The sequence below is a fragment of the Gallinula chloropus genome (genome assembly GCF_964237585.1).
Source record: "Gallinula chloropus genome assembly, chromosome: Z".
NCBI classification, from domain to species: Eukaryota; Metazoa; Chordata; class Aves; order Gruiformes; family Rallidae; genus Gallinula; species Gallinula chloropus.
The window spans coordinates 45,272,972-45,288,129 of NC_140089.1; the positions used below are offsets into that span (position 1 = coordinate 45,272,972).

At 44.7% G+C, this 15,158-nt stretch overlaps 1 protein-coding gene across 1 annotated transcript; it reads left to right on the plus strand.

Annotated features, from left to right (window-relative positions):
- Positions 1-5,330: 5,330 nt before the first annotated feature.
- On the plus strand, positions 5,331-10,491 carry CTSL (cathepsin L). The gene is made up of 8 exons (XM_084278655.1): positions 5,331-5,363; positions 5,867-6,002; positions 6,353-6,475; positions 6,557-6,709; positions 7,051-7,275; positions 8,756-8,924; positions 9,240-9,357; positions 10,079-10,491. Exons 1-8 carry the CDS (start codon positions 5,350-5,352, stop codon positions 10,176-10,178), a joined length of 1,038 nt encoding a protein of 345 aa, XP_084134781.1. The 5' UTR covers positions 5,331-5,349; the 3' UTR covers positions 10,179-10,491.
- The last annotated feature ends 4,667 nt before the right edge of the window (positions 10,492-15,158 follow it).

Consider the following 15,158-nt stretch of genomic DNA (forward strand, 5'->3'; position numbering starts at 1 on the left):
TATTACAATAAAGTTTTAAAGAGTTGGGAAATAGTAACTTCTTTTGTGTAAAAATAAGAATGATAATAATAAATCCCTTTTAGTATAAGGAAAAAACCTACCAAGGTCCTCTAAATTTTAGAAAAACATCAATACAATGTGGAAATTATTCTATATTTGACAACTTATGTATCAGTAATTCAGTATGATACTTCTCACCCTCCCACTATTTCCCTACTTAGCTTTTAAAACCACAGATGTGCTGAAACTCAGACATTACTATCCACCGGGTATCAGGAGGAGACACTGAGTAAAGAACAAGGAACCAATCAAATTGAGGTTTGAAATATATACCATGGTCAAAGCTTCAAAGCTGGCTCAGTATTTGGCCTCTTTAAGAAAAAAAAAACAAACCCAAAAGTTAAGGTAAAAGAAAAGAAACAAAAACAACTAATTTTTTCCACGCAATACAAAAATAACTTCATCAGAAACCCTCACAGGAAAATAACACCGCTTTTGGGAAACCCTAGCCCTGAAGTAGCGGCGGTAGGAAGACCTCCACCCCGTCTTTCTTGCAAGGCAAGCAGTCCCTTGCATCATTCCCCAAATCCTGTGACTAGGTAAGACATTGAGATGCAAATGAAGTCGCCTTTACCTCGTGGGCCTGCAGAGAGGCTGGAATGCAGTTTCTTATCTGGCACTTGGGTGAGGAAATGATGATTCTGGGAGATCACAAGACTGCTGAAAAAAAAGACGTTTTTCAGAAAGGTTGTGTCACCGCTCCCCAGACGTCTCCCAGGTCTCACAGAACCCTACCTATGTTTCCCCGAAGCAGATAAACTTACTTTTCTAACCTAATAATGATGCAACTAACTTCATTACGGGTGAAGCACAGTTTGAATCTGATTTCTTACTAGGGAGAATGCAACACAAAGATTCTTAAGTGGGCGCTTAGGAACGTTGTTAATGCTAGAGGGACATTATACAGTCCAGAGCCAGCTCAGATCCTTGGTGAGGAATGCCCCAGTTTTGGAGGAAGGCTGTTTACTTTTCCAGGAGCTGCAAGGAAGAAGAGAAACCACTCATCCTTTTTTGGCAGACATTTACCAACCATGTGCAAATCAAGCAGCTCCTGAAACTTATATTCTGAAACTAGCACTAAAAATACGTATTAAAATCAGTAGCATTTCTCAAGATAGCACAGGGATATCTGTCCTATAATTGCCTTCTTACATCCTCCCAGCCTTCTGAAACAGTCACTCTGCTGTTGCAAATACTCTGTGCTTTCTTTCTGTAAGAAGAGTCTTTACCATAACATAGAAAAAAAGGAAGTTCACCTGTTTTCTTAAAGTGCCATTTTCCTAAAGGCAAAGATGAGTCTGGCATTTCTTACAAATAAACCAGCCGCTGGCATGTAAAATCAGCACAGTGGTCTCTGAAATACTCATGTTTTTTCTAAACTGGACCAATGTATGGCTGAACAGAAGTACATATACGACTAGAATATTTTTTTCTTGATAGCATCTAATAGCAGTTTATCAGCAAAAGCTTTCTATGAAATACAGTAATCTCTATTTGAGGGTAGATAATACTCTAAGACACACGTTGAATAAGACCCTGCTGCTGTAGAACCCCATTCTTAAATCATGGTGTAGTAAAGTGATTGAAACCAGATTTAAGCCACAGGATTTTAACCTGTTATATAAAAAAAAAAACATGTTCAGAGTCACAGCCATTTCAGCTTTCTGTATTCCAGGAAAGACCCAAAATTTAGTCTTCATAGTAATGCACTGGCTAAATAAAATGTCCTTTCTTTACTGTTTTGAGAAATGGCACCCAAACAAACCACTGGTTTCTACTTCAGCAAAAATCATGGCACATGAGCTACCTTGAGATAGCTGGTTTGTGGGAGATGCTTGTACAGTTAAGTGTGACATACCTTACCCTGTTCACATTGCACAGGTGGCTGTGGTACATTGCCAGCCTGCTGCAGCTTTGCAAGTCAAATACTCTTACAAAGGAGCTTTGCATTTCTGATTTCTGGATCTGTTTCTGGCAGATACAGGCTGGTCCTTTTCTCTGTGCAGTTGTGCCAGGAGAACAAAGAAGGAAAGGGACAAAACAAGTTTCAGAAATCCCAGCTTTGAATAAGTGGAGCGGTTCCAGAGAGGGAAGATTGTGCTGCGCTTCTGGGATGTGCAGTAGCAGCTGGGTTACATGTTCATGAGGTGGTTCCCTGGAGATCAATGGTGTCACCCCTCCAGCTGCAGCAGAGGCAGCACACTGCTATGCAAGTTCTGGGGACTATTGAGAAATGTGTGGCCTCTGTTCTCTGGTATCTTGTGCGGCCAGATAGCCACAGGGTGGTAACATGACCAGTCATTAAGAGGTGGTGTTCCTGTGTCCTGAGAAGAGTGGCAAGCCTTTAGCAAAATAGTTGGCAGTTTTGCATATATAGAGTTCCTCAATCCTTTTTTTCTTTTTTTTTTTTTTCCCAAAGCAGTTTGGAAAGTTACACTCCAAAAAGGAGAGATTTAAATTAATGGAAAAGGATCTTCTTCCTTCGGTGTTTTGATTTTTAGGTTATTGCAGAAAGAACTGTGACTACTGTGATTATCACGGCTCTCTGGGTCTTCTCTGGACTGGGTGGCATGGCTTCACTTGAGCTTTTAAACAGATGAACTGAAGGAACTCTTGATTTCACCCCTTCTCCCTGCTAACCTGGAAAGAGTGCCTGGCACACAAGCCCCCAACACTGTTGCTAGTCACCACAGAGATGTTTTCAATAGATCAAAGGCAGCTGTGGCTGGTGTGGCTGCAGCAGGGTGTCACAAGGTTGCACAGTTTCATGGAAAAGTATTTCTAGCAGAATCTGACCATTAATTACCTCCAACTGCTGCCAACAACACTCTGTTCACTTCAGCAGATCACCACCACCATGGTGGGCTTCCAGTTTGGCAATGTGCACACATCATGGTGCACAGACAGGAGCAGTAGGAGCAGTGCCAGGACAGAGGGATGTCTAGCAGCAGGGCAGTATAGCATTTTTACCTTGACTGAAGTTGTGAACAGTCTCTGCTGCATGGCTGGCAGTCTTCAAATTGATAGCAATATAATACAACTCTCAGAGAGGAGATGTTTATTCTGGAGTTTGAGGTAGTCCTAGGTCAGCTTACTCTCAAAGGTTTCTACATGGCACTCCTGTGATGACCAGGTTCTCACCCTAATGGTTGCCATGCAGATTTCCCTTGCATAGGCTTATGTTTCTGCACCTGGGCTCCCAGGTTTCCTTCCTAGAATACCTGGAGAATGGATACTTCCACACAACAGTTGTGACTCAGTACAAGTCAAAAGTCAATATGCTGAAAGTAAAAGTCTTCCTGTCTCCTTCAAGGACTTCCAACAAATTCAGTTAACATTTCCCTATGTGTGTTAATTAAATGAACTTGTAGGGCAAACTTGGTATCCAGCATTTGTGTGTGCACGTGCAGTAACAGTATTCATGAGGAGAGGGAGCATAGGGGCATCACATGCAGTCATGGTATCTTCCCAAAGACAGGCCACCTCATACCATTGCAAAAGCACCACTTCGTCCTGCTGTATCTCAGGGTGCATCGAGGAGCAGCAGACATGTGATTTATGGAGCAAGACCTTCTGTAATTTTGACCTTACCTCCTGTCATGCCAGCTAAACTTCTTGCCCGTTTAGAAAGCAAGTTCTCACCCAGCACTCAGTGAGAACTTAACTGCAGCCTTTCAGTGCTCAGCCGATACCTGACACAGCTGCAGAAACGTCGCTAACATAAATCTCATGGAGAAGTCCCATTGCACAGAAAGCATCAGCAGAAAGGTTTATTCAAATCCTGCACAACTCAAAAAACCTGCAACCCAAAAAAATAACCTAACTATGACTTGGTCAAACTATATGAAGTTCACATCAAGAAGAACCACTGTTGGGTGTATTTACATATTTTTTGTGGAATCAATACACTAGTTCAATGGCAGAAGACTTGCATGGGTACTTTCAAAAGACATGAGAACCCCTCCAGTTTCTCTTACGTATTTGGCTCTGTGGGGCTTCCTTGAGTCTGCTGAGACTGCTACATGTTTGTTTCAATCTCATGCTGCATGTCTTATGACACCAAAAGAGGGAGAAGTATGTATCAGGATTTCTTCCTTTTTACTGTTATGCAACCGTGAACAAAACCCTGTTTTTCAGTCTAAATACAGGCTTTCAAGTTTGGAACCTACAGCCATCAGCAACCTTGGCCGTACAAGAGTTTAAGAGGCAGCCTCACACAGGTGTTGCAGTTATTCTGCTACTAGAGGCAAGTCTCCTGTCAAAAATCAAAGTCTGTCTACTCCTGGTTAAGTGTGGACCAAGTCCACGTGTACATCTTTCAATACCTCACCTGTGCTGCAACTCCTGGTGTCAGAACAGCGTTTTGCAGCAGACATGACTGAGAGCTACACATGCAAACACTAGCCATAGTGGTGACAAAACCGGTCACAGACTACTATCAGGCTTAGGTCCAGAGGGAGGGGCATTAAATCGTGGGGAAATAAAAAGGACTTTGCTGGAAATGTTTCTTCTGCTGGTATAATCACCACACTGCTGGGACCGCCATGCCAGTGGGAGATGCTCCCTCGTACCTGCCCAGTGCCAGCACGTTGAGCAAACCCCACAACCCACAGCAGCAGCCCTCCAGGGCAGGAGCTGGCTGCGGCAAGGCCTGCCACCCCTCTGAGGGTGCAGGGGCACGCGCTCTGCCCCGCTGCTGGCCTCCAGCTGGGCACCCAGGGCCTGAGACCACCGGTGCCAATCCAGCCACCAGAACATGGGAGCGGGGCTGGACGTGCAACGGCAAACATCTCGCCATTTTTGCCTCCTCTCCCCAGATTTTGTTTTTCCTTAGCCTGCCCTTTGCCAGCTCTAGGCCTGGTTGAACCCTGACCAGCTGAGCGTGCTGCCACTGTCTCCAGCCTGCCGGCGCTCGTAATAAATATGCAGACAAGCGTCGCCCAGCGTAGCGGCTTCAGAGGCGCGGGATGTCTCCCGGGAGGCTCCGCACCGGCTTCATGAGCTGCGGCCGCAGGGGCTGCCGCGGTTTGTTCGATCGCCTGGCAGCGGGGCCAAACGCTGCCGCTTGACGACGGCCAGTCCACCCCGGGCTAGCCGGGCTCGGCGCGCCGTGGCCACGCAGACCCCTCACCCTCGGCAGCGGCCCAGGCCCCGGCGGGAGGCGCGGCCCGGCGGGGCGAGGCCCGGCGCTGCCGCCAATCGGCGCGGCGGGGCGGGCACGGTCGCGGCGGGTATAAAAGGAGCCGCCAGGCCCGAGGGCTGGCAGGGCACGCATTCGGAGCTTTTGGAATGGGAAAGATGAGGTGAGTGAAGTGCCGGGAGGGTTCGCGGGGCGGCGGGCCGGCCCGGTCCTTGTCCTGCAGCGGCGCCGGCGGGGAGGGGGAGGAGTGGTGGAGGGGGGTCGCGGGTAGGGAGGGCGCGGGTAGGGCGCCAGGGGCGACACCGCCGTTCTGGCCTCTTCCCCGGGAGGCTGCTGGTCACCAGCTCCGAGTTGTTGTTTACAATCGCGGCCGAGGGCCCCGCTCCCAGGAGGCGGCCGGGCAGAGGCCGGATTAGTCCGTGAGGCCTTCAGCAAGGGCCCGGTGGGGCGGTCAGCGTGTCTGCCCCGGGGGGCTGGTTTCGGGTGCCCCTTTCGCTCTTCTCCCTTGCGGTCGGCGTGTGAAGAGGGAGAGGGGCAGGTTGTGAGCCGGCCGACAGGCTCGTTTGGGCCCTGGCATCCCCCTGCGTGCCGAGGGCCGCGGAGCACAGGGCGGCTGGCCTGTGCCGTGCTGTGTGTGTGACCGCTGCTCCTCCCGTTCCCCGGCAGCTCTGCCAGCATGAAACTCTGCCTGACCGTTCTCGGCCTCTGCCTGGCCCTGGCCTTCGGCGCTCCGAGGACTGACCTCGAACTGGAGGGTCACTGGCAGCTGTGGAAGTCGTGGCACAACAAGGAGTACCATGAGGTAGGTGAGCGCCTGGGGATACGTGCTCAGCTCAGCAGATGCCGAGTGCAGTCAGCTGGGCCCCGCCAGCTGAGTCATGTCTGCTTTGTTTTAGCGCTGGCTATGGTCGGCGCTTGGGAGGGGTAATCCCCTTCCTCAGCCCTTCTCCAGGGTTTGTGGATCTACTTGGCTGTACCGTACACTTTTTTTGTTGAGGATAGCAAAAAGGCCATCTTTTAAACAACGTTCGGGCTTGTTGCTTGAGTAGTTGACGCATGCCCAAGTATGTAACCCATAGTAAAGCACTTTATTGTACAAGTGAACTTTCTTTGAACTTTCTGCTTGAAGCATCTTGTTTTCTGGCCCCTCAGAGAGAGGAAAGCTGGAGGAGAGTGGTGTGGGAGAAGAATCTGAAAATGATTGAACTTCACAATCTGGAGTACACACTAGGGAAACACACCTACAAGTTGGGGATGAATCAGTTCAGTGACATGGTATGTATAGAGGCATGAAACATATGGTTCTGAACAATGCTGTGTAATAGGTGGTGACTGCATGTCTTGAATTTTCTTCAGACAACTGAGGAGTTTAGACAGCTGATGAATGGCTATACACAGAAGTCAGAAAGGAAGTACAGAGGATCCCAGTTTCTGGAGCCCAACTTCCTGGAAGTCCCCCGATCAGTAGACTGGAGAGAAAAGGGATATGTAACTCCAGTTAAAGACCAGGTACTCTCTAGTGGATTTTTAACCAGTTACAAGTTCAGTTTTCTGAATTCTTCCTCTACTTCTTTAGAGGAAAACCACTGTAGACTTGTTTAATGAAGCCTAGTACATGTGTACTAAATTAAGTGCCATTTTACTAAAACAACTCTACCTCTCCAGGATTTTTGAGGTGTTCTGAGGTAAGAACTGAAAAGGCTGTAGTATCTTGGCATGAATGTGCTACATGTAAGACACTGAAGCTGGATTTGTGGCTTTTGTGTTTTTTCATGTTTAGATCAGCAGTAAGGAAACTAATTGCCTAATCTGTCTAGATTTGTAACTTGGGATTTCACTTCTTGCTTCAGGGTCAGTGTGGCTCTTGCTGGGCTTTCAGCACAACAGGAGCTCTCGAAGGGCAGCACTTCAGAAAAACCGGGAAACTTGTTTCGCTGAGTGAACAGAACCTGGTGGACTGTTCTCGCCCTGAGGGGAACCAGGGCTGCAATGGTGGTCTCATGGACCAGGCTTTTCAGTACGTGCAGGACAATGGGGGAATTGATTCAGAGGAATCCTACCCCTACACTGCAAAGGTAAGTGTAATAGCTGAACTTGTATTGCAGGTGCCATGTACTTTGTGTGGCCAAACTATGTGTTGGGAAACTTCATGCCTAGAAAGGAAGAAGCCTTAAGAAGTAATCAGTACATATGTTCTTCCTGTTACATCTTTCCTAAGAAAACTAGAATGACTGCTAGCCCCAGGAGGAAACACATATTGCACTGGCCTTTGAGGTCAAAATCTTACCAGACCAGTTGGAAAAACTAGAGCAAACATTTTTATTCCTCCCTCTCACTGCTGCTGTCCTATCAGGCATCATGCCTTATCTTGGTTGACACACCAAACCAGAACCCAGCCTTTGTCAACAGTGCTGCTCAGTCATAGGGGTGCAATTCAGCTTCCTGTAACTGAGCTATTATGGGATTGCTATCCATAAACAGCTAATTCTTGTGGATAGTGTGATTTGGTTTGGAACACTTGTTAGCAATGACTTAAGTTCTACTTCTGGACTAAGTGTTTGTAAATCCAGATAGTGGCCAGACTTCTGAAGTGACTAATGATCTAAAAGGTAAACAGACAGGAGTAAATTATGGTGTTTTGAAGCCCATGGCTTGGGCTCTATACCACTTGGAGTTCTGTTCACTGTACAGTATTGTTGCATAGCTTTGTGTTGACTGAATATACAAGACTACACTGCCACTTAATGTGGGCACCATAGAAGTCGTTGAACTTGTGTTCCTATTGTCTTGTACCCTTGTGATCTCAATTTTTTTCCCTAATCTGAGCTCTTCCAGAAACTCCAGTTGGTTATAGGAAGTGTTGAGTACAAAAAGTAAGCAACTGAGGTGTACTCCATGTTCCCTCAGTTGGGGTAAGGCAACTGTAGTGCTAATCTTGCCACACAGATAAAGGAGGGATGTGCTTACTTCAATCTCATCCAATTCCACATGGCCTGACTTCCAAACTAGGTGCCTCTGAGTTCAGTGTCTGTGGCACTAACAGTCCAGACTTCACTATAAAAAAGACAATGTGAAGAAGCACAAAATACCTGGATGCTGTATGTAAGTAATACAAATGACTAACTAGCAAATCGTTCTGTACAATATTTCAATCTTGACAGGCTTGTGGATTTTAACTGCTTGCTCAGTTAATGGAATGCTTTGTAATTAATGAATACTTGGCACTCTTCCATTGCCCATTAATGCATTCTGGGCTTCTTTCCTCCCTGAAAGACTTTTCCTGCCCACCAAAGAAGGCAGGGTTCCAGAATGGTTGTTTGCATCCCAGTAAAGCTTTCCTTTTGGCCCACTGTCCGTTCCTTTTTCTCTACCTTTGGGGAAACTCAAATCAGCTTCTGTGTTCTCCTTCTGGTAGTCTCCTTCAAGGCACTGCTGAAGCAATTTTATCCTCTTCGGTCCTCTGTTTTCAAGGCAGCAGCCACAAAGTTGGGTAGTTCCTATGCTCACCTGTGTTAAGTGGAGACCTAAGTAATAACAGGAGCTTTCTTTCTTTAGGATGATGAAGACTGTCGCTACAAGGCAGAGTACAATGCTGCTAATGATACAGGCTTTGTTGACATCCCTCAAGGACATGAAAGAGCTCTCATGAAAGCAGTAGCAGCTGTGGGTCCTGTGTCTGTGGCTATTGATGCAGGCCACTCTTCATTCCAGTTCTATCAGTCAGGTGAGGATTTGCTAGCAAGTTTGTTAGCAGAAAACTTTATTTGAATAATGGGCATTCATTACTCTTCAGTTTAATAGGTGAAAAAATCCAACTATGATCCTGTGACACAAGACATATTCAGGAGTCTAGGTTCTCCACACTTCTCTTGCATGTGTGTGTTCTTGTCCCTCAGTTTTTGCCATGATACACTTCACTCCTTTCACTCTCAAGAAAAGGAGCTGTGCAACATTTGAAACTTAAAATGCTAGGCTCCTGTAGTGGGAGAAGGATTTCCTGCAGATGGACTCGTTCACATGTGACCTCATTCCTCCACAGGTATCTACTATGAACCAGAGTGCAGCAGTGAAGACCTGGATCATGGTGTTCTGGTTGTAGGTTATGGCTTTGAGGGGGAAGATGTAGATGGGAAGAAATACTGGATTGTGAAGAACAGGTAAGACCCCTATGCCTTGTACCTGTTTGGAGCAGGGGAGGAGGGAAGGTAGTTTGTTGCTAGTTAAGGGGAGCGGAGACAACAGTAACTAAAATCTTTGTGGAAAATCAGATGCATCCTCCTGCTTTTTCAGTTAAACCAGGGGAGCTCAGTACTGGAGCAGTCAATGATGCTAGTGGGTGTTAAAGTAGTGGCACAGAGGGGAGCAGCAGGAAAGCAGGTGGTGGGTTTGTAATGGATTTTTTGGAAGCAGAACACTGCTTGCTTGTGTGAAATAGGGTGCCACTTCAACTTTTAAAGTTGGACTTGCTTCCTAGGTTGGAGGGAAAACAATAAATTAATGCCAAAGGGCACATCACATGAGCTTGTGTCATGTTCTCAGCATTACTGGGCCACCACCCTCAATGCTGCTTGCAGTCTTGGTCCACCCTTAAAGTTGTCTGGGAGCAGTGTCTGAGCTCCAGGCGCCTGTAACCTGGGATTGCACATCAAGGTCTCCACCTAACAAGAGGATGGCTGTGCCTTTTACTTCTCTAAGCTTGGGGTGCATCTTCTGTAACATGCATTTAATTGCTGGAAAGCACTGAAATTTGGCTGCAGCAACATTTATTTTTGTCTCCAACAATGTGGAAGGTGGCAGTTTTCAATTTAAACACTTATTGGGGGCTGTAATTAAAGTCTTTTCTGAATATGCAAACAATCCCTTTACTTCTGTTTTCAGCTGGGGTGAGAAGTGGGGTGACAAAGGATATATCTACATGGCCAAGGACAGGAAGAACCACTGTGGAATAGCAACAGCTGCCAGCTATCCACTTGTATAATCTGAAGACTGAACATTTCAGTTCAAGAGGGGATATAAACTTCATGACCAAACCCATGTTCACACATGTGGTAGACTTGCATCCTTCAAAAGTCACTTTGATTGTTTTTTAAAAACTTTTAAAGTATGTCTTACCTGTTTGTGTCATGCCACTTATTTTAAATTAATGTAAATGTTGGTATGCAAACAGCTTGTAATATTGCTGGCTTTTGATGGCTTAATCTAATAGGCTCTTCTTTGTATTTTTTTGAATTGCAATGTGCCCAAAGGTTTACTTTTTAAATAAACACTTAAATTCCAGTGTGTACAGATAACTTGGCATTTTGGTTTGTGTTTGTTTCCACTTGAGCCTCTTTATCAAATAGGCACACTAAATCATTTTACTAACTAAAATCTGTATGTGTGCCTCACTACTTCAGGGTCACATTTTAGCAACTATCTGGCCACAGCTGTTAAAAAGGGTGTAGCATTTATGATGTTGTTTTCTACCTCCTACTTAAAATTGTATTTATCAAGTGAAGTAGAAGTGACTGAATCTGACCCTCATGCTTGAAACTATTTCCTCTCCAGATCTTGTCTATAAGTGAACTTTGGCTTAGTCCTGTGACCCAGAAGGAGATACTGTCTCTGGTTTTGTACTTCAAAGTGTAACAAAGGTCTTCAGTCTGTCTTGCATGCACCATCTCACATCTGACTAGCTTTAATAGCACTAATGTTTTCTTCCAGCACCTCACACTACTGCACTTCTGTAGCTGGAGCAGTTGCCTGCTTTTGAACATTATAGGATATAGCAGGAACATATAAACTACCTGGGCTCTTCAAAGAGAAAGTTGGGTTTCAGGATGTGTGGTACACTTAATTCTCTCTTCCCCTGCCCAGGCTTTGCTTGGAGAAAGAAGTGGGGGATGGAAAGGAACCCTGTTCTTAAGGAATGTGAAGCTGGGCCTGTCTTAATACTTGGATAGTCAGTGGCTGATGCACTGTGATGACCTCATTTTCTGAGAGGACTTTCTCCTCTTGAGGTATCGGATTGCTGGCTCTTACATACTGTTGTTCAGATGTGTTCTGGGTATCAGTAGTTTCTGCAGGAGAGGAGAAATTTATAATGCCAAGAACATCCTGGGTGGGGGGAAGACTTGTCTTGCTGTTTGGGTGCAGACCTACCCCCCCCCCCCCCCTTCACTGGGGTGAAGGTAAAGGGGGCTAGTTTGGCAGCTTAAGTAGCACCAGTCTAGAAGTTATGGGCCCATAGGTTTTCATGCACAGTGTCTTTCCTGAATCTCATAGGCTTGTAGACAAGTGAACACTTGGGCTACAACTGCATGAAGCTGAATTTCCTTGTAGATAGAACAAATCTTAATCTTGCATTTCATAAACACTATCTGGAAAGAAAAACAACACTGGTGATCTAGAATAATCAAACCTAACCACTGCTCAGTTGTGGGGCTATGTGCTGCTTGCAGATGAACTCTTTCAACCTAAGTCTCTCAACAAATTTAGCTTTTCAAAGGAAGAGCCTCCCTCACCCAGTGGCTATTTAGCAAGCCAAAGAGCAGAAATACTGGTTAGAATTCAGCTGTTAAGCTGACTTGCAAAGCATGTTATGCAGAGCATCCACGCTGCTCCTCAGAATCTGTGGAGCAAATGAATACATGGACCACTAAAGGCTTATGATCAGAAAGCAACTGCAGCAGTCTCTACATTCAAAATGGGAGACAAAGTAGAAATGTTTCCATGTAAGCTCCTTAAGCAGGGGCTGCTTTTATTCTTCCTGCCTCAGAACTGGGGCTGGGCAGAGTCCTGTCTCAAAATACCTTGGAATCCTGGAAGCTAGCATGGCTGTGACCTTAGTAGCACCTAAGGTGTTACTACTTTTCTATGTTGACTAAAACACCAGGGATCCAGTGTAGGGTTAGACCAGGACAAAGCCTGCTGGACTGCTGCAAAAAAACAGGCAGTGGCGAAAGGTGTTTGGTTACAAAGGCCAAGGTTAAAAGTTGCTGGGAATGGCAGATATTTTTCATGAACAGATGGGAAATGAAAGGCAAACAGCTTTCCAAAGCATACGCACATAAATGGGAATGTAGCTCACAAAAGGGGCATCAGCCTCTGACTTTTAGAAGTAAAATGTGATAGTACAGCTGTTTGTATGCATTAAAACCTGCTGACTGGTCTGGCTGAACTTCCTCTCTTCTGAATGGAATAATCAAGAAGGGGACAGGGTGGGCCAGGTCATACAGATAACTCAATATTTGCAGAGTCTTCTTAAGTAACAGCTTCACCCAAAATTACCTTTTGTGATACTGTAAACATTTGTGTTTTGTATAAGTTCCAGCTAGGCACACCGGTAGAAATTTAAAACCTTTTACTTTTCAAGTAAATTCCATTAAATCCGGTTTTGTGATTCCACTGCAGTGGCCCTATCTTCTAGAGTTGTTTCTTATTTCATTTACTATTATAAAGTAGTAAACGATACCATTAGGGTGTATGTCCTGCTGGGGAAAGAGTCATCTCTCTTCAAAGTTTTTAATTTCTGAAGACATAAGCAATTGCAGGTTATATATGCACACAGAAAGCTCCTGAGTTGTTCCCAGTAAAGGTCTGGAGTCTTTTTCCAGCCATTCTTTGGGGATCTTATTCCAATCTTCTTATTGGTTTTATTTGTTAATATTAATTTTTTTCCCTCCTACTGATAGCTGAAGTTGCCCTTATTACAAGTTGTATTTTTTTTGAAGTGCACATGTGCTATCAGTAGAATATCCTCTCTGGATTGCCCTGTCTAGGCTCTGAATTACAGCTACTGTTGTCGTTAGTGGGGTCTTCTGCACATCCAGGTGTGTGATTTGGGCACCATGTTGCATGGATGGTACATGGAAGTTCTTTGCAGCAATAAAGCTCTGCAGTCATTGCCTGCTTACATCTTCACTGTGAAAATGAACTTTTGTTTAAATTTGGGAAGAAAAAAAGGGTTTGCATTTGGTTTTCACGTGCTGGTGTTTCTCAAATAGACTGTCCTTGTCCCAGAGGCCTCTCATAGGAGTAACCATTCTCTGATCTGGCTGGTGCGACAGTGTTTATCAGCAGTTGGTCATGAGCTTCTAAAGACAAGTACTCTTGAGGAAAGGAACACCATGAAGGGACATGATTCCACTTAACACACGAATGCTGCTGCTTTAAATTCCAATGAGAAATGAATTTAACCATCATGTAGGAAACTGCTATTTCCTCATCCTATCTGTGGCTGCCAAGTAGAATAGAATGATGTTTTTTTTTTTTTAAAAAAGTGTGTTGTTTTTCACCTGTGCCAATGTTAAATCAATTCCCAACGTCAACAGTGGAATAAATAATTTTTATTACTGCCCTACGCAATCCACACAAGAATGTAACTTTCAAAATATTTTGAAGGACAACAGGGAAGTAAACATGATGAGTTCAACCAGTGAAGTTTGTAGTGAATGATTAACTGATGATTTGCATAAAGGCACTCCACAAACAGGTCATTCTGAGACAACTGGCAGTACAGGAAAATGGGAATATCCACTCAAAAAAACCCCAAAACAAGATGACAAAAACTCTACCTTCTGAACATCAGTTATGCAGTATTTTCTCCTTAACTGATCTCCTTGATGAAATGCCATGTATCCCTTTAAGCTTAATACTGATTAATCAGTTTTTACATATCAGAGATTAACTGCAACTTCAGGATATTAACATATTAACAGGGACTTGAGCATACCCTGACGGCTGTGATAATGTAAGGGGACGCTTCTGCTTTCTAGCTCCCTTTACACTTTATATCACAGATCAAGGGCCCATTTTTCATGGCAGTCCATCCCAATACCCTTCACTCTTTTTGCTGGGAAGTCGTAGCTGGAAATGCTAAGACTGAACTAATATATTGTTTTGAAGAAAGCATTTTTTAAGATTAAATCACTAATGAGGATGGTTTCTCTCATACTGTAATCAGGGCTGTATCACAGCATTAGTGAAACCTCAGGTAAGTGCAGGGCCACTTGAAGAAGGGATTTGGAAGAAGGGATATAATCGGACACAAAATTTCATTCACAGATATTCGATTAACAAAACTGAACCTAGATACCAATCAGTAAACTTGTGTTTACAGGGACCATGTCCATGCTTTGTTTCTTTTCTTCACACTAAGTTGCATGGAGATGTATTTTTTTTCAGACTTAAAATCTGATTTCTGCAGCAGTTCTTGTGTCCGTTGTGCTGGTGTTTGTTAAGAGCTGCTGCCAACCTTTGTGAGGGAAGGGGCAGAGAACCTGTGAGGAGAACAGGTGTTTATAAAACACATACTGAGTTCTTCTTCAAACACTTCTTCCTTGTTTTGTTCATTTACAGGTCTCACCACCTCAAGGAAAACCAAAAGCTATTTCTGAGTGAAACCTAGCAGCCTTTCTCAATGAAGCAATGCTGCAAAACGCGTGTTTTAGAAACACCACGGTGTGTTACCAGGTGTGGTGCTGCAGCTCTGATACCCGCTACCTTTCCTTCTGCAGTCCTTCAGGTTTGGGCAAAGATGGAGCAAAGTCAGAGAGTGAAGTATTCTTCTCCACAGCCACCTTCAGAAGATGGTCCCGGGTAAGGCTGGCTCTGTGAGGGCCAGGTTGTGAGGGAAAGCTTGTACTTGGGCTGAGATCTCAGTAAGGAGGAGGTAATTTTCCAGCCTGGTGAGGGCTGTCCATATGCTTAATGAGAAGTGATCCTCTTGGGACATTTATCTGGAATTAACTTTGTGTTTAAAAATTCTTTGTTAATGTGTGTTCCTCCAGGGTGAGGGTGGTTTAGGTGTGCTCTCATGGGGTGCCACCAACGGCCTCCTGAAGCTACTGCAATGATTATGTGCCTACAAGGGAAAATCGCAATCTCAGGCACTGCGATGGAAATATATTATAAGTTCTGGTTCTAATGATTATGGAGTTTTTTGGGTTTGTTTGTTGGTTTTTTTTTTTTTTTAATT

Coding starts and splice junctions, on each gene's coding strand:
- CTSL (XM_084278655.1), top strand. Junction 6,476..6,556: donor TGAATCAGTTCAGTGACATG/GTATGTATAGAG, acceptor AATTTTCTTCAG/ACAACTGAGGAGTTTAGACA. Junction 6,710..7,050: donor TAACTCCAGTTAAAGACCAG/GTACTCTCTAGT, acceptor TTCTTGCTTCAG/GGTCAGTGTGGCTCTTGCTG.